This window comes from Balaenoptera ricei, chromosome 11 (assembly GCF_028023285.1).
Source record: "Balaenoptera ricei isolate mBalRic1 chromosome 11, mBalRic1.hap2, whole genome shotgun sequence".
NCBI classification, from domain to species: Eukaryota; Metazoa; Chordata; class Mammalia; order Artiodactyla; family Balaenopteridae; genus Balaenoptera; species Balaenoptera ricei.
The window spans coordinates 70598027-70618489 of record NC_082649.1 but is presented as its reverse complement, the minus strand read 5'-3'; the positions used below and the strand labels follow the sequence as shown (position 1 = coordinate 70618489).

The window sequence follows — 20463 nt, the reverse complement described above, 5'->3', positions numbered from 1 at the left end:
TGGGAAGAGAGGTGAGTAGTGAGAGGCCTCAAGCAAGCTCGGTGGGCCCAGACCCCACCAACCCCATCAGCCTCCAGCCCAGCCTACCTGGAAGGCAGAGAAGCCAAAGCCTGCGGACCTGCTTCGGGCACGAAGGTAGAGGGCTCCGGCCGCGAGGCCAAGGAGCACTCCAGCAGCTACCACAGCCCCCGCGCCTGCTGCCACAGGTTGGGCCTCCGGGGCCACCACTGCCCGCTGCCAATGAGGAGAGCATCAGAGACCTGGCCAGAGCGGTCCCCTCACCCCTTGCCACTCTGCCTGGCCAACTCACAGGCTGCGGGGGTGCCAAGAGGGGGCTGGCCAGAGTGTGGATGATGCCGTTGAAGGCCACGATGTCCCACACGATGACGTGGCTAACCACAACTGCTCCTGGGACCTGTAGGGAGACCAGGGTCAGGCCCAGTGGGTGAGCGAGGGCTGGGGCCAGCAGGGGAGGGGCAGCCTCCAGACTCACCACAGGGGCCCGAGAACTGTTGTCAGGGCCCATGTCACTGATGATGAGGCTGAGGCCCGAGTGGGCGGGAAGCAAGGTACCCTGGCTGGCGTTGGTGCTCAGGAAGGTGGTATTGGAGGCGTGTAGCTCCAGGTCTGGGCCGCTCAGTGTCTGTGGGCAAAAGCAGGGCCTGTTGGCCTGGGCCAGCTAGAGGGAGCAGAGTTGGGCCCTGCTCTCCCCACACCCCCTGCTACTTACCAGGTTGTCCATAAAGCCTTCGTTGACAGGGACGAAGAGTGTCTTGTAGGTGAGCTCGTCGTCCAGGAAGTCCAGGAAGTCGAGACCCCTCGGGGTGGCATTGGCGTAGCCCAGTAGCATCTGGGATGGTGGGGACAGGGTAGTGGGTAGGCTCTCTCCACAGGGATCCCGGCTGTACCACCCCCCTGGTCCTGAGCCTGGGCCCCTGCACACCCCATAGAAGGTGGAGAAGTTGGCAGTGGTGGCCAGTACATCAAGCAGCTTCCCATTGCACACGCTGGCCCCATCGCCCACGAAGCCATCGCGGCATCGGCAGGCCACATCTGCAGGAAAGGCAGTGAGTTAGTGGGTCAGTGGGAGAAGGCAGGGCAGAGGATGGGGCGTGGTGGTGGCTGTACCTTGCATGCGGTAGCAGTAGGCGTCCCAGTGCTCCGACAGGTTCTCCCGGGCACCCAGACTGACCACGCCCACCTGACCATCGCCACAGTCTGCTGCCGGGAAAACGACGGGATGGGCAGCCGAGCCATTGGCCAGCCAGCCCACAAGGCAGAGGTGAAGGCCCAGCTGTAGGGGCACAAACAGATGCTGAGACCCAAGGCCCAACTCAAGGGGCCCCCACAGGCTTGGCTCCAGACTCCTGGGCCCCACGCACCTGCTGGGCAGCAGAGAGCTGAGGGAGAGAAGCAAGGACAGCTCCTTGGGCCCCACAGGCTGCCTCGGCCTGTGAGAAATTCAGGCTGTAGGGGCCACTGGGGGCCTGGAGGTGGAAGACACCGGCTCGTTTTTCTGTGGAAGGGAGGGATGCACGGTCAGAGGGCCGGCACCGAGGTAAAGCCGGGGTGCTGGGAGAGGGCAGGGAAGCACACCCTGGAAGTGCAGGTCAGTGCACACAGCATCCACGTGACAGGGTGGTGGCTGGTCCAGGCAGCGGTCCACAGGCGGCTCAGGCTCCTCCAGACACTGCAGTCCATCACCCACGTAGCCGGCGTGGCACGCACAGCGCCGTGTGTTCTGGACAGCAGAGCAGGTGGGCGCCCTTCAGGGACTGGGACAGCCACTCATTGGGGGACCCCCGCCCAGCTGCTTGGCTGCCCGCCTGCTCACCGGTCCAGTGCTCAGGCAGTCGGCGTGCTCGCTGCAGCCCCCGCGGTGGCCATCCTCACAGGGGTTGCGGGCCCGGCAGCTCCAGCCGTCACCCTCATAGTCGGGCAGGCAGGTGCAGGTGACCACTGTGCCTACCTGGCTGCAGTTGGCATGCTCGCTGCAGCCGCCACGCCCATCCTGGCACAGGTCTACCACTGGAAGCAGCGAGAGGGTGGTTGGACCAGGCGACAGGAGGGGAGGGGAGTGGGGCCTCCCACCTCACATTCCCGCTCACCTGTGCACGTGCGGCCGTCCCCTTCGTAGCCCAGGCTGCACTCACAGCTGTGGCCAGCGCGGCACACGGCCTGGGATGCGCAGGGTGGAGCACACACAGGCTGCAGCTCTGTCCCCCGGGGCCCACCCCACACATCCAGGTTAGTGGCTGCCCTCCTAGACCCCCTTCCACCTCAGTGTGCAGTTGGGGCATGCACTGGTGTGTGCAAGTGTATCCAAGTGTGCAGGGTGGGCACAAGCACAGGACCCACTCACCCAGCTGCACCTCACAGTGTGGCCCAGTCCAGCCCTCATCACAGAAGCAGGAGCCGGAGCCCCCCAAGCCCTCATCGCAGTGGCCATGGGAGGTACAGTTGCAGGCTGGGGAGAGGGACAGGCAGGATGGTGTCGGCACATGGACCATGGGGATTAGGGAGCAGGGTAGGGCAGGGTCGGGCAGGATAGCCTACCTTGGCAAAGGGGCCCAAAGGCACCCGGGGCACAGAGTTCACATGCCATCCCGGCAAACCTCGAACGGCACCTACAGTACCCGCTGCCGCTCATGCCGTCCATGCACGTGCCATGGCCATTACAGGGGCTGCTGGCACCCCCGGGGCAAGCTAGGGGTTAGGGTGGGAGAAGAGAGGTGGGGCCAGGGACTCTCATCAGGAACCGCACACATGCATCCCCAGCCCAGCCACACGGTCCATCTGCCCCCGAGCGGCAGCAGAGGCTCTTGCAGAAGCAGCAATCCACCCAAGTCCCCACGCCCTGGAGAACACCCGGACCCCAGCACACCCCACCAGGTCCTGTACCATCTACACACCCACCCCAGCTCTTAGAGCATTCTCACCTGGTAAGTTCCACTCCCCGCCCCCAGCCCCTGACCACCCTGACACCCTTTCTGAGGCACAGTGGCCAGAACCATGCCCTTGGCCACCTTGGGAGCTGGAGGAGCCAGCCAGCAGCATCCGCAGCCTCAGGACACTCACCTCGGCACTCACTGCCATAGTGACCAGGGCAGCAGCTGGGCTTCCAGGTGGTGGTGACACAGTTGCGGTAGCAGCCCCTGCCCAGGCCTTGGGGCTGACCCCAGTGGCTGGGCCGGGCCCAAACACTGCGCAGTGCCAAGGAGTGCAGCGGAGGAGACGTCCAGAACTTTGAGAAGTAGCGCCAGCAGGCTTCAGGGCTGCCCTGGGCCAAGAGGAACCAGGCTGCAAACCTGAGCTTGGTAGGCCCTGGGCCCTGCCCCCACCCCCACCTGGCTCCCAGCCCCTTACCTGCTCCTGTGAGCCCTCAGGACAGGGTGGTTCCAGCCCACAAATGCTGCAAACCTTCTGCAAGGAAGGGAGGCCAACACAGCAAGCTCAAGTGAGTGGACAGGACAGGTGGGCTTAGGCCCCTGCCTATCCACCTCTGGCCTGTGGCCTCCCTCACCAGCCACAGAGGCCGAGTCTCAAAGCGGTCACACCGGGCACCAAGGCCAGGTGGCTCCAGCAGCTGGTCAATGCCGTAGGCCAGGCCCCCCTCAAAGGGCAGGTGTCGCTGCACAATCCGGGCGTCCTCCTCTCCCACCGTGAGCTCACCCTGCAGGCGGAGGATGTGGAGTACATGGGGGGGGGGGGCGGTCACAGGTGTACTGCAGCCCACCCCCCAGCGCCAGGGCCCCTGCCTCCTGCTTCCCTCGTTCAAGCTTTCTCCCCAGACTCACCGGCCGGGCATGGCTGCAGGAGAAGGAGATGAGGGTCCCGTGCATGGTGCGCAGTGGGCCCAGGTTGGGCAGGTCAGATGCCAAGGCCTGAGCAGATGGAGCCACAGTTGGAGCTGGGAGGGCAGGCTCAGTGGCAGGCAGTGGGGACCAAGGTCTGGGAGTGCACCCACCTCGACGTTGCGGATCACGTGGCCCCGCAGAATGGCTGCCAGCTTGTCACGGTGGTCTTTATGGTATAGCCAGACCTGGCGATCGGGAGGCAAAGCTTGCAGGGCGGAGTCTGTGGGCCACAGCATTGTGAAGGGCCTATGGAATGAATCTCGAAGCAGGGGCAGCAGGCCAGCCATCTGGTAGGACAGAGGTGTGACAGTCAATCCCGTCAGAGGATGGTGGGCAGATGGAGGGGGGCTCCAGGGACCCAGGTGACCTTCCCACCAGCCACATTCCTCTGTAGCCATCCCGGGCCAATAGACATGGACATACACGCAAGTTGTCAGGTATGTGGGCACAAATAAGCACACCCTTGTGCTCACTGGGACGTTCATGCCCACAGCTATGGCCTGTGCACAGAAAGGTGAGCACACACGTTGACAGTCGCCCGCATATACACACTGACACGTGCACATATGCACACACTGAAAGGCTCACACACAGGAGCAGTACCGTCACAAGGCCACTGAAGATCTTGTAACCGAAGCTCTCCGCAGCGGCGGTGAAGTTTCTCTGGGGACAGGCGCTCAGTGAACAGTGAGGTCAGGAGGGGAGGGAGGATCCCAGGCCCCTAGCCGCCTGTCTTCCAGCTCCCGGCCCACACCCAGGTCCTACCCGCGGAATCGGGGCAGCGTCAGGCTCCCAGTGCAGCGCTTCAGGTGGCAGCAGGACACGGTCGATGAAATGCAAGACACCGTTCACAGCCTCATGATCGCTGCTCACCATGCGTGCGAAGTCATTGATGTATATGCTGCCCTGGGGGTGGGGCCGGGATTGAATAAAGCCAACTAGTGGGGTGCTCAGGGAGCTGTGGGTGGGGCCTGAGGTGGGAGTAGAGCCTGGGTTGGGTGAGTCTTGGGGCAGGAAGTGGGTGGGGTCAAGGCAGAGGGTGGGTCTTGCCTCCAGCCCAGGGAAACAGCCACCCAGGGAAACAGCCACCGGACTTGGCTGGTGGGAGTGGTGCAGACACAGGGCCAAGCTCAGAAGTCCTGAGCCCAGGACTGGCCCCAGGTAGTGGGTGGGGTCCGGGGACAGACTCATCTCCCTCTCATTAAAGCCGCCCTGGCCCTGGGAAGGTGAGAGGGTCTTAAAGGCATGGGGACAGGGCATAGGTGCGGGCCTTGAAAGCAGCTGAGTCCTTGGTCTGTGGACAGCCCACGTCGGGGACCAGGGCCTGGGCTCACCTCCCTCTCACTGAAGCGCAGCGGGTGCCCAGAGAGTGTGGTGGCATAGCCCTCCTCTAGCAACTCCTGGCTTCGCAGCTGCCGGCAACCAGCCACGTGATAGCGGAACACAAGCTGGCGATTGGCACGAATCCGGGCCAGCTCATCCTGGAGTGGGAGTCATGAGGGCACAAGGGTGCCCTGACTTCCGCCTCTGCCCAGGCAGTGCCCACCCCCCAGAATGCCCATCCAGAATCCCCAGCCTTGCTCCAGGGGCTGAGTTACCTGCGACAGGTTGGTCATTAGATCTGCATGCGGCACAAAGATTGTGAAAGGCCCATTCCCCTTGAGCTCCTTGTATTCCTGGCGGGAGAGGGAAACAGCTTGGGTGGAAGAAGGGTGACCTGGGACCAACTCGAGGTTTCTACTGATTTTCTGGGAGAGACATAGACTCAGAAACCAAACCAGCCAGCCCTCTGACCAAATGAGAATATCATGGCCCAGAGACAGGTGAGACTTGCAGGTCAGAGAGGCCCAGGCTGGACCAAGAATGTGCAGGCCAGCTGGTTACTCACCAGGAGATGGAGGCTGAAGAATGAGGCATGCTTGTCCCGAAGGAGCTCCTGGATCAGGGGAAACAAGGATCAGCTCAGATTGTGGTTGGCCTCCATTCAGGGCTGGTGCCTGTCCCAGCACCTAGAGCCCAAGGTCTGGCCAAGGTAGAGATGAGGAAAGGAAAGCCAGGGTGGTCTGTGCTAGGATCAGGATTGGTTTCATGGATCATAACTGGGTCAGGCCTAGGTGGAGTCAGAGGTCAGGCTCAAGTCCTGGTCAGGGCCAGGATCAGGATCAAATCTGTGGTCTTAACCAATATCATGGGTCAGGCCCATGGGGGGCATTGCCAAGGCTCGGTCAGGGGTCCTACTTGGGCATCATTACCAGGCCGACTCGGGCACGGCAGGTGAAGCCATCACCCACAGTGTGGACTGCATCGCAGGTACACATCCTCTGGCCATCCCCTGTGCTTTTGCACACAGCATAGGGGCTGCAGCCTCCATTGTTCTGAGGCAGGGACAGGAAAGAGAGGCATCAGTGACTCCCAGGACTGCTGCCCCAACCAGCTCTGGGGAAGGGGCCATGAAGTTCCCTGGCCAACACCCAAAGCCCTGTTTCCTACTAATCAGTCAGACTTGACCTTGTGGCGCAGGTGGCTCACCCTTCAGAAGCACTCAGGACCCTGCTGGGGGTGAGGAAGGCTGGTTCCCGCCCCAGTCCCCTCCCCCTGTGGAACTGGGTGTGACTTGGGGGCCTGACCTGGGAGCAGGGGTCCAGGAGCACACAAGTCCGGATGCCGTCCCCACTGTAACCCTCGCGGCAGCTGCAGGAGACCTGTCCCAAATCCTAATCAGTGGGGCTGCTGGTACCCAAGAGTGGGCCAGCGCCCTGGACGGAAGGAGCACCCCTCCCTGGGCCTGGTCTGAGGAGGGCCACACCCTATGAGGGAATGGCACAGCCCCAGTGTCCAGCTCTGTTGTGCTGACCTGCTGGGGGCCTGTGGGGATACATTCGGCGTGCATGTGGCAGCCCCCGTGGTGGATGAGACAGCTGTTAACTTCTGGGGGAAAAGACACTGGGATGAGGGCTGGCCCCAGGCGGCCCCTCCATTCATCTGTCTGTTGAGGTGCTCATCCCCTACTCTCTCAGCACTCTCAGGCTCACAGCCCTGTGTGCCCCTCGGCCCTTCCTAGTCTCACTCATGCCACTGAAGCCAGACCCCTGGTGGCGGACCCCAGCCTCACCCTGGCACAGCTCCCCATCACCCGTGTAGCCATCCAGGCAGGTGCATGTCCGCTGACCAGGTGCCACATTGGTGCAGTTGGCGTGGGGGGAGCAGCCCCCGTGGTCATGGGCACAAGGGTCCACCACTAGGAGTAGATGATCCCAGAGAGTTGTGAGCAGTGGGCATGGGACAGAGTGGGGACAGGGGAGGAGGGCATGAGAGAAGGGAAAAGGTCAGAGGGAGGGGTCAGACCCAAGAGGTGACAGGGACAGAGACTGGACCTAAAGGGCATGGAAAGGGCTCTGTGGGGAAATCCACCCCCAAATTTCAGGGGTCTTGGGGCATTGGTGTGCCTGGACCTGCACAGTAGATGCCGTCGCCCGAGTACCCCGCGGCACAGACGCAGGCAGGGGCTGCAGCCGAGTCCTGGACGCAGCTGGAAGGGACGGCAACAGTTTAGTCTATGCCTGCCCAGCCCCTGCCCTGACCCTAGCCCCCCCTCCACTTGCCCACCTGCCCCAGGCTGAGCTCACTCACTTGGCATTGGGGTCACACTTCTGCGGGCATTGAGGGCCAGTGATTTCTGGGGGGTAGGAGGATGGTTCTGATCATGCTGACCCAGGAACCGCCTCCCCAGGAGTCACCCGCCTCTCCCCCTTGGGGCCACTCCTCACTCTGGTCACAGCGGAGGCCCTGCCAACCCACGTTACAGACACAGCTTCCGTCCCCTCGGAGCCCCTCCTGGCACAGCCCGTGGGCACAGTCACACACTGGGAGCGGAACGAGGTAGGACAGAAGTTACCCAGTGCCTGTTCTGTCCCTGCTGCGGTGTCTCCATGACCGCTGTCCTCAGCCAGCTTTCCCACCATTCCTGCCCGCCCCCGGGGCCTCACCTCCAGTGCAGTTGGGCCCGTAGCGGCCCAGCTCACACATCTCACAGGCCGTTCCGTGGAAGCCCTCGTGGCAGCGGCACTCCCCACTGCCCAGGAGCCTGTCCTGACACTGCCCGTGGCCCGAGCACACACCACCCAGACCCCCCGGGCACGGCTCACACAGTGTGCCGAAGAAGCCAGGGCAGCAGTCAGGCACCTGCGGGAGGGGGCACAAGGAGAGGCCCGGCACAGGCCAGGACAGACGTCAGGGGGCAGGGAAACAGCAGGGGTCGGGGGAAGGGCATCTTGGGGCCACAGAGCCACAGAACAAAGCAAGTCAGATCCAGAGAAATGGAGACTGCCTTCTACAAGCCTCTCCACGGCAGGGGTGAGGAAACAGACTGAAGGAGGGAAAGGCCATACCGGACTCCACGGAGAGGGGCAGAGCTCGCCCCGTTGCTGCCCCCAGGGCTTGGCTGTTGGTGTCAGTTCCAGGCTGAGCCCCTTTCTCTCTCTCCCCATCCCCACTCCCTGGAGGCACGGCCACAGGCACAAACACTGGCCCCTCTGACCTCAGACCTCTCTCCCTTCCCCTTCTTCCAGGCCTTTGCTTCCCTGGCTTCGTCATAGTCCTAGCCCTGCCTCTGCCTTTGAAGCCTAATCCCGGCTCCTGCCCTGGAGCCCCGCTCCCACCTCCTCCTCTCTGGTCAAAGGCTTGGGGCTGGGGGGTTGCTTCAGGGCAAACCTGGATCTTCTTGGCACACGTGTAAGAACAGCCCCGGGAGAAGGAGTAGCCAGACCGGTAGACACAGCTCTTCTTGGGGGTGTCCTGGAAACGGGGACAGGCAGGAGGACTCAGCCAGTGGCTTAGGTAGGGGCAAGGCAGTGAATGGGGAGACAGACGGACAGATTACAGGTGTCAGTGGGTGAGACAGGTAAGCAGAATAGCAAAAGGGTCAAGGAAGGACCACGACAGATAGACCTGAGGAAGAGAAGGTAGGCAGGACTGGCAGCCCGAGGGTCACTGGCCTCAGGTCACCAGTCTGAGTGAGGCCTCCTCCGGGCAGACCTGGACCCAGGCCTCCTGGCCTCTGGCAGAAGAGCCAAGCAGCCCACGCTGCTCCAGGTTCCCATGCCTGGGTGAGCAGAGCTGGGCCCGGGGAGCTCAGACACCTTGGGCACAGTGCGAGCAGGTGAAGCAGGGATGGAATGTGCTGGGCCCTGCCTCACCTCCAGCTGGTAGCCTTGAGTGCAGCGGAATTTCCGGGTGCAATTTACACATTTCTCCTGAAGGGAAGGAGGGCAGAGTGTCAGGCCGTCCCGAGGCGGGGGCTCCAAACCCACCTTCCCTCCTCTGGGGCGGGCTAACAGCTCTCTCACCCCTGACCAAGTGCCCCTCCCGCCGGCCAGGCCAGCTAGTGCCTGCGGCTCTTGACCGCCCCTCTGCGCTCCCCAGGCCCCAGCCTCTTACCCGCAGGGCCTCTGCGTGGCTGTGCAGGCAGCGGCTTGAGCCCACTGTCAGGACCCCGGACAGGCCAAACAGTGAGCGGCCAGGGGCCTCCAGCACAGGGCCTTCCAGCGGCACGTGGTTCACCTCAGGCTGGGGGTTAGGGCAGGAGGCTGAACACCCCCCACCCCACCCCACCCTCCCCTCAGGGGCTGCAGGCCAGGGAGGCGCTCCAGGGCTGGGGTATCTCCGTGGACTGGGGGTCTCCCAGGATGGGAAGTCTCCGGACCAGAGGCTGAGGTGCCCAGGTGGGGGAACTCCAAAGAAGAGGGGTGTTCAAGAGCAGGGTGCCCAGGGCAGGGGCTCCTGTGCTCCCCCACCCCACCACCAACCTGGCCACTATGGTTGTAGAAGACAAGCCAGTGCACAGGGCCCAGGAGGGAGTTGCGGTGTCCCCCCCTGCGCAGGGCCTCTGTGGAAAGCGCCTCCCCCAGGATCACATGGTGTCGCACTACGTCCAAGTCCTGGAGGGGGAAGGAGAGGCTCAGGGGCTCCAGGACTCCCGAGCGCCCGGGACGGTGCGTCCCGCCCGCTGTGTCCTTGTCGTGGGATGGGAGGCTCACCCACCCCCCTCAGTGGCCCCCTGTCCCGGTGATCTCACCAGGCCGCTGCTGTTGGCCTGGGCCTCCAGAGAGTGGTTGGTTGGCACGAAGATGGTGTAGGCGGTGGCAGCCTCAATCTGGGGTACCAGCCTGTGGCGCTAGGGGCGGGGGCAGGCGTCAGGGGTGGGCCTTCTTGCCCTCAGTCCTGACCCTGGGAGCCAGCAGCTCCGCCTGCAGCCGGGGGAGGGCACCCCCGTCCAGGACTCCCCCCTCCTCCTGCCCTTACCTGCAGCAGCTCCCGGAAGAGGTGGAAGGCAGGCACTGAGTCCAGCTGCTGCAGCAATCCCTGCGCCCCCAGCACATCCCCTCTCGGAGGCAGTAAGACCTGGCACAGAGCATGGGGGCTGGTCAGTACATCCTTGCCTCTTGGCCTGCCTAGAAGGTTCCCTGCACACACACCCCTCCAGCCATACCTGACTGAGGACATGTAGGACACCATTGGTGGCAAGGAGGTCAGCCACGTCCACGCTGGCATTCTGCACCCAGACCCTCTGGAAGGCAGCAGGCAGAGCTCAGGGAGACACAGGTAGACACTTAAGAGTGCGTGTAGCACCAACAGAGAGGTTGCTGGGCACAAGGCACCCAACCTGGCCTGGACACCCTCAGACTCAGGACCTACCAGATGGGCACACAGAACCTCACTGGGGCCCATGCATGAGGGGGCCAGGTGTGCACATGCAGACAAAGATGGACAGACAAGCCCTGGCAGGGCAGTCACTCTGGCCTAAAGACACCGCCCAGCAGCAAATGTGTTCTGAGCACATCCTCTGAGCTCAGCCCTGGGCTGGGCAAGGGGACCCAATCAGATCGCCGGGGACCCTGGGCTGGGAAGCCTGTAGCCACTCGAGCCCCCCCTTCCCTGTATGGTCCCCTCTTCTGCCCAAAGTTCACCACGTACCCCACTGACGTTGTGAATCTCCCAGCGTGCGGTGGGGCTCAGGGTGGCTACACTCTGCCCGTCCAGCCGGGCCAGCTCCTCCTCAGACAGGGCGCCCTGGAGAAAATGGGCCCTGAGAGGGCACAGTTTAGGGGGGCCATGGAACTGGATTAGTGTAACCTACAGAGACCCCTGGAACTGGGCTCCACCCCAAAGGGTGGACACATGCCAAGTTGAGGACCTCTGGGGAGGGGCTGGGTCTCACACAAAAGCCCCCTCCCAGAGCCCAGCCGTGGCAGCCCACCTGACCACTTGCGGTAGCATCCTCGGCTGCAGCCAGAAGGCCTGGTCCTCAGGGCTCAGCCTACGGATGGCAGACTCCGAGGGCACCAGGGCTGTGACTCGGCTGTCAGCAGGAAGAGTGATGCCGGCCCCCTGTGCACATGGTGTGCGGGGGGACAGGAGGAGTGATGAAGGCAGCCGCCACCTTGAGATCACTTCCCCCAGCCTCCAGGCCTGCCCCCCACCTCCAGCTCTTAGAGCTGTTATGTGGCCTCCTGGATCTGAGTCCCCAAGCCCAGCATTCCATCTGATCCTACCTTGATCCACTGGTAGAAGATGGAGAAGTGGGCATTTGCCTCCAGCTCCTGAGGGGAGGAAAAAAGGTGAAGTCACCAATCTAGGGACAGACTTGAGCCCCCTCCCTCCATGACCCTGAGTGCGGCCCCACCCCCGGATTACACAAGAGGACTCCTCCCCGAGCACAGGAAACCACTCACTTGGAAGATGTCTCCGTAGCAGCTGAAGCCATCACCCCCATAGCCAGGGGGGCATGTGCAGACCCGCTGACCTCCTCCCACTGCCCGGCAGGTGGCCTGGGGTTGCGGGGCAGAGAGACATGGCCTCCATTCAGCACCCACAGGGCAAGCTGGACAGCACCCATCCTCCATCTCTCCATTCACTCTGGCCCATCCTCCTGCTGTCCTCTTGTCCAGCTACCCATCCCTACCATCTGTCTCTCCCTCCATCCAGTCTGTATTCAAGCTGCTCCTTTGGCGTGCCCAGCCCTACTCTCCAAGACCAGTGAGCATGTGACGTGAGCTACCCCAACCCATCCTGGCAGATGGGTCAGGGAAGTCCAGGGCTGCGGGAGCATCCGGGAGGCCCTGGACCTCCAGGCGAGGCCTGAGCTGAGAGCAGGAGGAGCTAGCCAGGCCGAAGGTGTGGCGCTGGGAGCATGGGACAAGGGTGGTGAGGGCAGGGGCTGGGGTCCTTATAAGGAGGGTGAAAGCTCTGTCCCGTTGGGCAAGCAGGTGACAGGGTTTGGATTTGAGGTTGAGAAAGATCCCAATCCTGACCAGAGACAGGGACACTGCTGCAGCCAAGGCCTACCCCTGAAGCCTCCCCTGGGCCTGGAGCCCTCTCACCCCCTCACCAGATCATGGCAGCCACCGTTGCCTGCCCGGCAGGGGTCAATGGGACTGCACACGTAGCCGTCCCCCGCGAATCCCAGCTTGCAGGTGCACTGGCTCTGGAGAGGTTGGGGAGCAGAGAGCCTCATCTCACCAGAAGCATGAAACCCTTTCCTCCTCCACAGCTCAGCTCCCGATGGGCACTCTCCCCTGGGGTGGTCTGCTCAGACACCAGAGGAGCTTTTCCCAGGCCCACCCTTGGAGGTCCATGTTCCAGATGCAGAGATTGAGGCCCTGAGGAGTGACTGGCTCTCAGGAAGAGCCTGAGGAAGTGATGGCATTGGCAAGGGGGCATCCAGGAGCCTCGGGGCCTCTTTGCTCTCAGGCCTGGGCCCAGCCAGGCTGTTGAGGTCTGCAGTGTGTGATGAGTGGGCAGGTTTTGCCAAGACCAGCCCCAGGGATGGCCGCTTGGATCCCCCCTCCAACCCCGCCACTCTGCTTGGGTGCTCAGATCCTTCCCGCTAAATGCCAGTGTCCTTGGGCTTGTCCACACCTCAGGTGAGTGACTAGTGAGACTCCCCGGATCTCAGTTGCCCTTCTTTGCACGATGCGGGCATCTACAACTGCTTATTCCACCCTCAGTTCTGAACTTTAAAGCTCCTGATGGAGTTCGCAGCTCCAGCTCTCAGGCCCATCTGAGCGTCACTGCTGAGGTCCCACGGCTTGTGGTCCAGGCCATCATGGGGCAGGAGGACAGGGAGCCCCATGGATCCCTGCATAAGCCTGGGCCGCACAGAGGCTGACCCTGAAGCAGCCAGGCCTGGCCTCCCAACTTGCATATTAGATTCTTTAATGCCAGCCAGTCCTCGGGCTCACCAGGCCTGACGTGCTTCACGTGGAAGGTTCCAAGTTCTAAGATCCTGTGACTGGAGTCTGAGACTCCAAAATTCCAAGAGCTGGATTTCCATGAGTCTAAAAATTTGGGGATGTCACTCTCCTTGGGCAGGTGTCTCTTCTTGCTTTGCTCAATACTGAATTCCTAAATCTAGAACAGCAACTAGCATGTAACAAGTGCCTGGTGACATGTGGGAAACCAGTGAGTGGGTGAATGAGCTAATTGTCAGGAGGCAATGGCCCCAGTGGCCCGTAAGAGCAGAGAACTCATTGATTCTCGGTTATGGGAGTCCTCATCCCTGAGACACAGGAGTCACAGTCTTCTGACTTGGAAAACACTGGCACTCGAACACGCCTTCCTTTAAAACTACTGCAACCTTCGCATTGCTTCCAGCACCCGTCCACTGCTTCCAGATTGTACGACTCAACATTTCAGAACTGGATTCTCATTTGTGTCTGAGGTTTGAGACCCTGAGCTTGAGTTCTCAGACACTGCTAGAGTCAGATGGGCTAGGGGGAAGAGTCCCCCCCCCAGGATGGAGACCCCCACCCTGCTCTCTCAAGGCCGGTCGAGCCTCACCTGCCCGGGTCCCACATAGCTGCAGAGGGCGTCAGCGTGGCAGCCGCCTCGTACATCCAGCTCACACTCATCGATGGCCACGCAGACACGACCGTCCCCACTCCAGCCCTTGTGGCACGTGCAGTGGTGGGTGCCTGGGGCCCCAGGGACACACTCAGCCTGTGAGAGCCACAGATAAATGACTCAGGGCTGCAGGGCGGCAGGCTGAGGGCAAGGGAGTCCCACCTCGAGCCCGTGGGTCAGGACTTCAAGGAAGGGGCCAGACTCACATTCTCCGAGCATCCGCCACGGTCTGGGCGAGAGCAGGGGTTGCTGGGTGTGCAGGAGAAGCCGTCACCCTCAAAGCCATCGAGACAGAGACACCTGGGGGTGGGGGGTGGTGAATGAGGAGCCTCCAGTAAGCCTCTGGAAGCTGTGAGCAAACTGACAAGTGCAGTCACAGACGCAGCAGAGAGGAAGCGCACGTCCTCACCTGGCAACATCCCCCTGGTTAACGCAGCGGGCATGCAGGTGGCACTGCTGGGCCTGTTCTGTGGGCCCACAGTTCCCTGTGGACTCGTTGCAGAAGCGGCCACTGAAGCCTGGGGCACATGTGCCACGCTGGCACACCCCCCCACTGCCTGGACGGTTGTCACATAGACCGTGGACACAGCCGCAGTCTGCAGAGAGGAGATGGAGCAGGGAAACTGAGGCTGAGGCAGGGCTGGCTGGGAGCCAGGATGCAGTTGGGCAATGCTGGGAATGGGGCAGCCAGAATAGATTTGACTGCAGGGTCAAAATCAGGTCATCCCAGATTCGGGAGGGAGGAAGAAATGAGAGGGGGGCATTCATTGCTTTCAGTCACCCTATTCTAGCTGCCCTGCTCCCAACACCACCATCGGAAAGTTCTTCTGTATGTCTGACCTAAATCCTGCATGCTTTAGGTTAAACTGTGGCTCTCTTCCCGGCATGGATAAAAGAGACATCTACTCTTGTGTTTCCAAAACCTTCTCCATAATCTCTGGACTGAACCCTTCTTCCTGAGGTTCTATTTCCCTTCTTGGGAGTCCCCAGCCCCACTTCCAAGAGACCCTTTTTCTCCCTGGCAGGTGGCCTAGGCCAGGATCACCCACCTTCCCGGCACTGGTCTCCATGCTTGTTTGGGTTGGAGCAGATGTGGCAGGCGATGCCCTTGTAGTCTGGGAAGCAGAGGCAGGCCCCGCTGCCCTGGACCCCATCACTGCACTGGGGGTGGGCAGGAGGCAAGAGCAGTCACGGGGAGGGGATTATCCACATTCTCTTCCCTAACACCCCTTCTCTCCACAGGCTGTGAGCTCCTGCTCCCCCTAGAAGACCTCCTGCTGGAAGAGACCTTCCAAATCACTGATGCTGCCAAAGAACTAGCCCCTAAAAGGCACCTGGCCCTGGAAGCTTCATGGGTGACTTCTGCTTAACCTAGAAACACATAACTCCTGTGTTCCTCCATAGCCAGGTGCTAAAGCAACTGTGATATTACAAAATGGCAAAAATACAACACACACAAAAAAACTATTGACAAATAGCCCTTATGAAAATAGATGTAACAATCTAATTAATTGATTCTAATGAAAGTAAATATAATTTGGTCCAACTTCCACTGCCTCGATGTGAAGAACCCAATACCAGAGAGAGGCAGGCTTTGCTCAGACATACAGCCAGTCACCGGCCAACTCAGAAAGGAGCCCCTCTCTCCCCCACCCCTCACTCCAGAGCAGGAGGGGACTCACGTTGCCTTTGCCATAGCAGGGGTTGGAGAAGCCCCCAGGACACTGCACACAGTCAGGCCCAAAAAACCCTTTGCAGCAGCCAGGTTTCTATAAGAGAGAACACATTTGAGGGTCCGTCGGGAGCCATGTCGACCCACCAGCCCAGGTTGCTTCTGTTCCCTGGTGCCATATCTAGAGCAAGGGGGTGGGCGAGGCCCCTCTGTGACACCTTTTCCACCATTAGGATGCAGCACAGCTGAGGATGGCACCCCACCCAGCCCCAGCCTGGGGGCTCCAGAGGAGAAGCAAGTGCCCCGTGCCCAGGCTCACCAGGATGGTCTGGTTGCAGTAGTGGGCGCAGCCCTTCTTCAGGACGTTCAGCCCAGTAGGGTCATGGATGTACACACACTCCTCAGGGGAGATGTCCTGGGTGGGCCGTACCAGGCTGGTCAGCAGGCAGGGGTCTTGGGCCGGCCCCCTTCACCAGGCAGCCCTGGTCAAGGGTCCTTGGCCCCCTGGGCCCGGCACCTCCCCTGTCAGTGGGGCTGAGCCTCCAGGTCCAGCTGAGCCTCCCAGCCCCACTTCCCCACCCTGACCCAGGGCAGAAACCTCGCGGGGCAGTCAGGAGTCAGCCCTGAGAGCTGGGTCAAGGGATGCTCACCAGCTTCACGCTGTTGGGGGGGCACATGCTGGTGTTCAGGGCTTGGCAGTCCACACAGGAGCCCTGGGCAGGGTAGGGGGAGGAAGGGAGAAGGGTTAGTCATGGTTTATTTATTTAGCAAACTCTAAGAAAGAGGCACTCAGCCAAGGCCTGAGGTATGAGAAGAGTCACCACAGGAGGGCCAGAGGATGGTGTTCCAGGCAGAGGGAAGAGCAAGGGCAAAGGCCCTGGAGCAGGAGAGCTCAGTGTGAGGGCATCACAGGTCTGGGCAGGGAGGCTGGGAACAGGGCTGTAGATGCGTGAGTGACGGCAAAGGGACCATCAGGAGGACTGCTGAGGGCTGGGTGTGGGGTGTCCAGGTGAAACTGGGGCCTGCGCCCGAGCCCCAGAGCCACCCACTCATTTGAGGAGAACTAGAAAATGGCACCTCTCCCTGGGAAGATGACCCCAACACAAGCAGCGCTGGGGTCCCGTGCGCTTACCGCCACGACCTTGTGCTGCTCTTCGTTGCAGAGCTTGGGCAGGATGGGCAGGATGGTCGGGGGCAGCAGGATGCCCTCCAGCATGTGGATGACGCCGTTGGCAGCCAGCACATCCACTCTCCGTAGGGGGACCCCCTCAGGTCCCAGCAGGATGCGCCCCTGTGGCGGAGCCCAGCGTGCATCCTTGGCCCAGTCCCCGCCCCTGCACTCAGCACACTGTCAGAGGCCCAGCCTGCCAGCCACCTCTTCACCCGCTCCCTGGCAACATCTCTTGCTCTGGCAGAACCGCTCCAGCCTCTGCACCCTGACCCACGTGGTTTCTGCCACATGCAGCCCCCTCCCCCTGCCCATGTGCTCACCCTCCTCCTCTTTGGAGCCCTCCCAGCTTGTTGGGCCCCAGGAGAGGGATTTGATCTGTGCCTGTTCCCATATGACCCCCCACCAGGGCATGCCCACTGCAGGGCTCGGAGCACGAAGCCAGGTCTGAAAGAGGCTTGACACCTGGCTGGTCATCACCAGCCCCTCCACCAGTCCATCCCTGGTGCTCATGGAGCTCACCTCCTCCGAGATATTCACAGCCAGGACCTGGTTTGCCATGGTGAGGACCCGGCCCTTGGAGATGAGCTTCTCAACAGTCAGCTGGGGTGGAGGAGAGAGTGGCCTTAGGCCAGGCACTAGCCAACCTTGGGGCCACACCCAGTCCTGCCCAGGTGACTCGCAGCTACCACCTTGGTCCCCAGGCTCTCCTCTGTCCTGTAGAGTCTAGATGGGTGGGGAGAGGAGAAGGGGCCCCCCAGAAGACTGGAATCTGCAGACAAACCCTCTGACAGCCCATTGGCAGGTGTAAGCCAGCCACCCTCCCAGAGGACCTCTCACCTGGCCGTGGCTATAGACATGGTACCTCACCAGCTCCTGCAGTTTGGAGAGACCCTGGCAGGAGAGAGAGGGATTGGCTGCTAGCGGCTCTGAGCCTGTATCCCTGGCCCCTTCTCCCTGACAAGCTTACCGCTGTGAAGAGGTAGACCAGGCGGCCGTCCCGCATGCCATCCACTGCCTCATTGCTGGGGGCAAAGACTGTGAAGGGCCCAGGGCCATCCAGGAAGGAGGGCAGCCCACAGTTCTGTGGCGGTGAGAAGGAGGCTCAGGGGGTTCCGTGGCCAACTCTTACCTCTAAGTCCTGCCTGGGCCCTGCTGCCCTTGGTCTGCAGGGAACACCCACCAAAAGTAAGTGGGTGACATTGGCAATGGGTTCATGCTACCACAGAGCCTCAGGATTCTGATGGGCAGGTTCTAGGATGGGGGTGTGGGCAAAGGCCCGTCCTACTCCAGAAGCCCAGATCACTGTGGGGCAGATTCTGGGTAATGAGGGGTCCTGGCCCAAAAGATCAGATGTGCTAGGACCTTTCGCCCAGACTCACCTCCAGGATGGTTTCAAACCGGGTGAAGGCCTCAGTGGAGGCAAGGATCTGGCCGATGGTCCTCTGTAGGAAGGGATGAGCATGAGGGCCCCAGAGGGGAAGGAGCTCTGCTCCAGCCCTGCCCAGAACTGCCCTGTCCCCCTCTCCGAACTCAGTGCGGGTCAGAGGCCACGCAGGGGCACAGGGCAGGGGGAGGGGAAGGCACTAGCTTACCTTGGGGTCCTCAGGGAGCTCTGGTGGGGGCTGCCACCGCAGGGCAGTGACCACGTGGAAGATGCCATTGGCTGCTGGGTAGTTGGCCTTGTGGATGGTGAATGTCTGCTGGGGCTGGTCTTTGTACTTGTAGGTGTATTTCTGCTGAGACATGAGACCTCTGGCTCAGACTCCAAACACCCACCCCTTGTCCTGAGGCTCTGTCCCACCTCCACACCTTTTCCCGGGCTGTGTTTCCCAACTATGACTCCTCTGGTCCCCAGGCTGAAGTCCCTGCTTACCCTGAAGCGGCTGAAAGTGACGGTGATCTCCTGTCCAGCCAGCGTCCACCAGCTGCGTGTAGGCTGGGTCCCTGACTCCTCCAGCATGTGCTGCCCTGCGATGATGTGCTGTCTGCAGAGCTGCTGGGCAAGGGATGCCTGTGGGCACAAGGGGACGGGGGTGCCGAGTGGGCCCAGGGCAGGCAGTCCTCTTCAGGGACCGTTGCCCAAGCAACGGAGGGGACAGGAGGCCTCCCAGGCCTCAGTCCCCTAGAGTGTGCACTGGGGACACTCTCAGGGCCCTGAAGTCTAGGGCAGGGTCCGGGGAGGAGGCCCACTCCTCGACAGGCAGGGGCTCACGTTCATGGTCCTGGAGGATATGGACGGTGCCAGCACGGTGAATGGGCCCGACGTGCTGAGGATCTCCCGGCAGCCCTGGTCTGGGGGCAGGAGAGGGTGCATCAGAATGGGTCTGGGAGGCCCTCAGCCATCAGTCCTGGGTTTTGGAGAGTTGAGGTGGGGGAGCGTTGGGTCTAGATCTAGGGTAAGTAGGGACATCAGGATCTGGGGGGGTAGCTCCCACCTCCATCATGCACCCCACCACAGCCCATTCTCTGCTTCCACAGCTCTTGGGCAGAGAAATAAGGCATCTCTGGAGAGTCTGCCAAGGATGCTGGGTGTGAGGGGCGGGGTCTCAGGGGAGTGGCGGGGGTCACACACCCAGCATGGCAAAGGCGACTCTCAGCCGCAGTAACGTCATGCTCGTCTGGCTGGCCTTCTGCACCTCGTGAAGCAGGTGGCCGTAGCAGGCACGCCCATCTCCCACCTCGCCCTCCTTGCACACACAGCTGGGGGCATGGGTAGAACTGGTCAGGGCGGGGGCGTGGCCAGGTCCCCCTTCTGGCCCTCACCCACCATCCCCACAGGGCCCTTGAAGTGCACACAGGCACAAGTTTGCCCCTGCCAAGTCCACTCTCTCTGCTCTGCCCCTGGTGCCCAGCCCAAGGCACCTGTGCTCACCTGGTCTTTCCATCAGGGGTCACCTGGCAGGTGGCTGACCGGTCACAGGAGTAGGGGAAGCAGTAGGCGAAGCAGCCCGCGGAGGCATTGTGGTTGGTGCTGACCAGGCCTGGCTTACATGAGCAGGTGGCCTGGCCCACCCGGGAGGGGAGGGAGGACGACACCACGTCCGTGAGAACCGTGGCGTCTGCCACACCCACAGAGCTCTGCTGGGTCCTCACAGCCACCCGCCCAGAAGCGGGCTGTCATTCTCTTCCCATTTAACAAATGGGGCAGCTTAGGCTCCTAGGAGGCCCGCGACTGTCCCACAGCCCATGCGAGCTGGGGGACCGCGGGGCAGGCCCAGCCCAGGGCCCCAGCTCACCTGTCCTGGCCTCTTGTACAGACATAAGGTGGAGTTGCTGGGGCAGCCGCCGTTGTTGGTGGTGCATGGGTCCTGGGGCAGACACACCGTTCCGTCCCCATGGTAGTTCTCAGGGCAGCGACACTGTGCCTGCCCCCTGGGGCTCACGGAGCACTGGGCAACTGGGGAGCAGGGCGACGGCTGGCAGGGGTCAGGGGCTGCCAGGGCAGTGGTAAGAGCCCAAGTGAGACGAGCACCCAGGAGGCCCATCTCCTCCACAGCCTCTATCCAGGTTGGCCCAGGGATGGGGTGAACAGGCTGATCTAGACCTTGGGGACAGGCCCTATTTCCCTCCCTCAGGGACAGTTCCCCCTCCCTGTAAAAGGCCAGATCGTACTTGCTGGTTTAAAAGGATGCTCACCCTGAGCTGGGGCTCCTGGCCTCTAGATCCCAGACTTACCTAGGCATTCGCCGCCCTGCTGGGTGTGGCCAGGCAGGCAGCTGCAGGTAGGGGCCTCTGCAGAGCACTGGGAGTTCTGAGGACAGTTCAGGGCCTGGCAGACGGGGAGCTCTGAGTAGAGAAAGGAGAGTATCACAGCAGCTCAAAGTCCCAGGTTGGGAAGGAACACAGGAGCGAAGATGCTCTGC

The 20463-nt window shown here is 61.8% G+C and overlaps 1 protein-coding gene across 19 annotated transcripts in view; it reads right to left on the bottom strand.

Moving 5' to 3' along the window:
• LOC132375069 (nischarin) overlaps positions 1-20463 on the bottom strand; it is an 88908-nt gene that overhangs the window by 410 nt on the left and 68035 nt on the right. For 7 of the 19 annotated variants that reach the window (XM_059939840.1, XM_059939832.1, XM_059939834.1 and 4 more), the window contains 60 exons: positions 20276-20386; positions 19837-20033; positions 19473-19603; positions 19173-19300; positions 18813-18892; positions 18474-18611; positions 18193-18333; positions 17980-18042; positions 17568-17681; positions 17438-17491; positions 17120-17200; positions 16562-16720; positions 16080-16142; positions 15749-15844; positions 15440-15526; positions 14807-14918; positions 14167-14353; positions 13964-14057; positions 13695-13853; positions 12244-12339; positions 11588-11683; positions 11408-11455; positions 11113-11243; positions 10830-10941; positions 10345-10422; positions 10158-10256; positions 9931-10029; positions 9662-9793; positions 9294-9422; positions 9053-9109; positions 8568-8651; positions 7844-8039; positions 7625-7720; positions 7488-7533; positions 7310-7386; positions 6970-7095; positions 6712-6785; positions 6485-6559; positions 6110-6232; positions 5746-5793; positions 5456-5533; positions 5192-5338; positions 4623-4763; positions 4461-4520; positions 3968-4144; positions 3798-3884; positions 3524-3673; positions 3367-3423; positions 3079-3280; positions 2557-2706; positions 2363-2467; positions 2109-2216; positions 1835-2028; positions 1597-1741; positions 1383-1516; positions 1129-1294; positions 944-1053; positions 731-850; positions 311-643; positions 88-234 (listed from right to left, as the gene is read on the bottom strand). In XM_059939840.1, coding sequence (XP_059795823.1) covers positions 88-234; positions 311-643; positions 731-850; positions 944-1053; positions 1129-1294; positions 1383-1516; positions 1597-1741; positions 1835-2028; positions 2109-2216; positions 2363-2467; positions 2557-2706; positions 3079-3280; positions 3367-3423; positions 3524-3673; positions 3798-3884; positions 3968-4144; positions 4461-4520; positions 4623-4763; positions 5192-5338; positions 5456-5533; positions 5746-5793; positions 6110-6232; positions 6485-6559; positions 6712-6785; positions 6970-7095; positions 7310-7386; positions 7488-7533; positions 7625-7720; positions 7844-8039; positions 8568-8651; positions 9053-9109; positions 9294-9422; positions 9662-9793; positions 9931-10029; positions 10158-10256; positions 10345-10422; positions 10830-10941; positions 11113-11243; positions 11408-11455; positions 11588-11683; positions 12244-12339; positions 13695-13853; positions 13964-14057; positions 14167-14353; positions 14807-14918; positions 15440-15526; positions 15749-15844; positions 16080-16142; positions 16562-16720; positions 17120-17200; positions 17438-17491; positions 17568-17681; positions 17980-18042; positions 18193-18333; positions 18474-18611; positions 18813-18892; positions 19173-19300; positions 19473-19603; positions 19837-20033; positions 20276-20386 — 7028 coding nt within the window. Of the gene's footprint in view, positions 1-87; positions 235-310; positions 644-730; positions 851-943; positions 1054-1128; positions 1295-1382; positions 1517-1596; positions 1742-1834; positions 2029-2108; positions 2217-2362; positions 2468-2556; positions 2707-3078; positions 3281-3366; positions 3424-3523; positions 3674-3797; positions 3885-3967; positions 4145-4460; positions 4521-4622; positions 4764-5191; positions 5339-5455; positions 5534-5745; positions 5794-6109; positions 6233-6484; positions 6560-6711; positions 6786-6969; positions 7096-7309; positions 7387-7487; positions 7534-7624; positions 7721-7843; positions 8040-8567; positions 8652-9052; positions 9110-9293; positions 9423-9661; positions 9794-9930; positions 10030-10157; positions 10257-10344; positions 10423-10829; positions 10942-11112; positions 11244-11407; positions 11456-11587; positions 11684-12243; positions 12340-13694; positions 13854-13963; positions 14058-14166; positions 14354-14806; positions 14919-15439; positions 15527-15748; positions 15845-16079; positions 16143-16561; positions 16721-17119; positions 17201-17437; positions 17492-17567; positions 17682-17979; positions 18043-18192; positions 18334-18473; positions 18612-18812; positions 18893-19172; positions 19301-19472; positions 19604-19836; positions 20034-20275; positions 20387-20463 lie in introns of those variants that run through there. The other 12 variants (XM_059939836.1, XM_059939838.1, XM_059939839.1 and 9 more) reach the window with 11 other exon arrangements.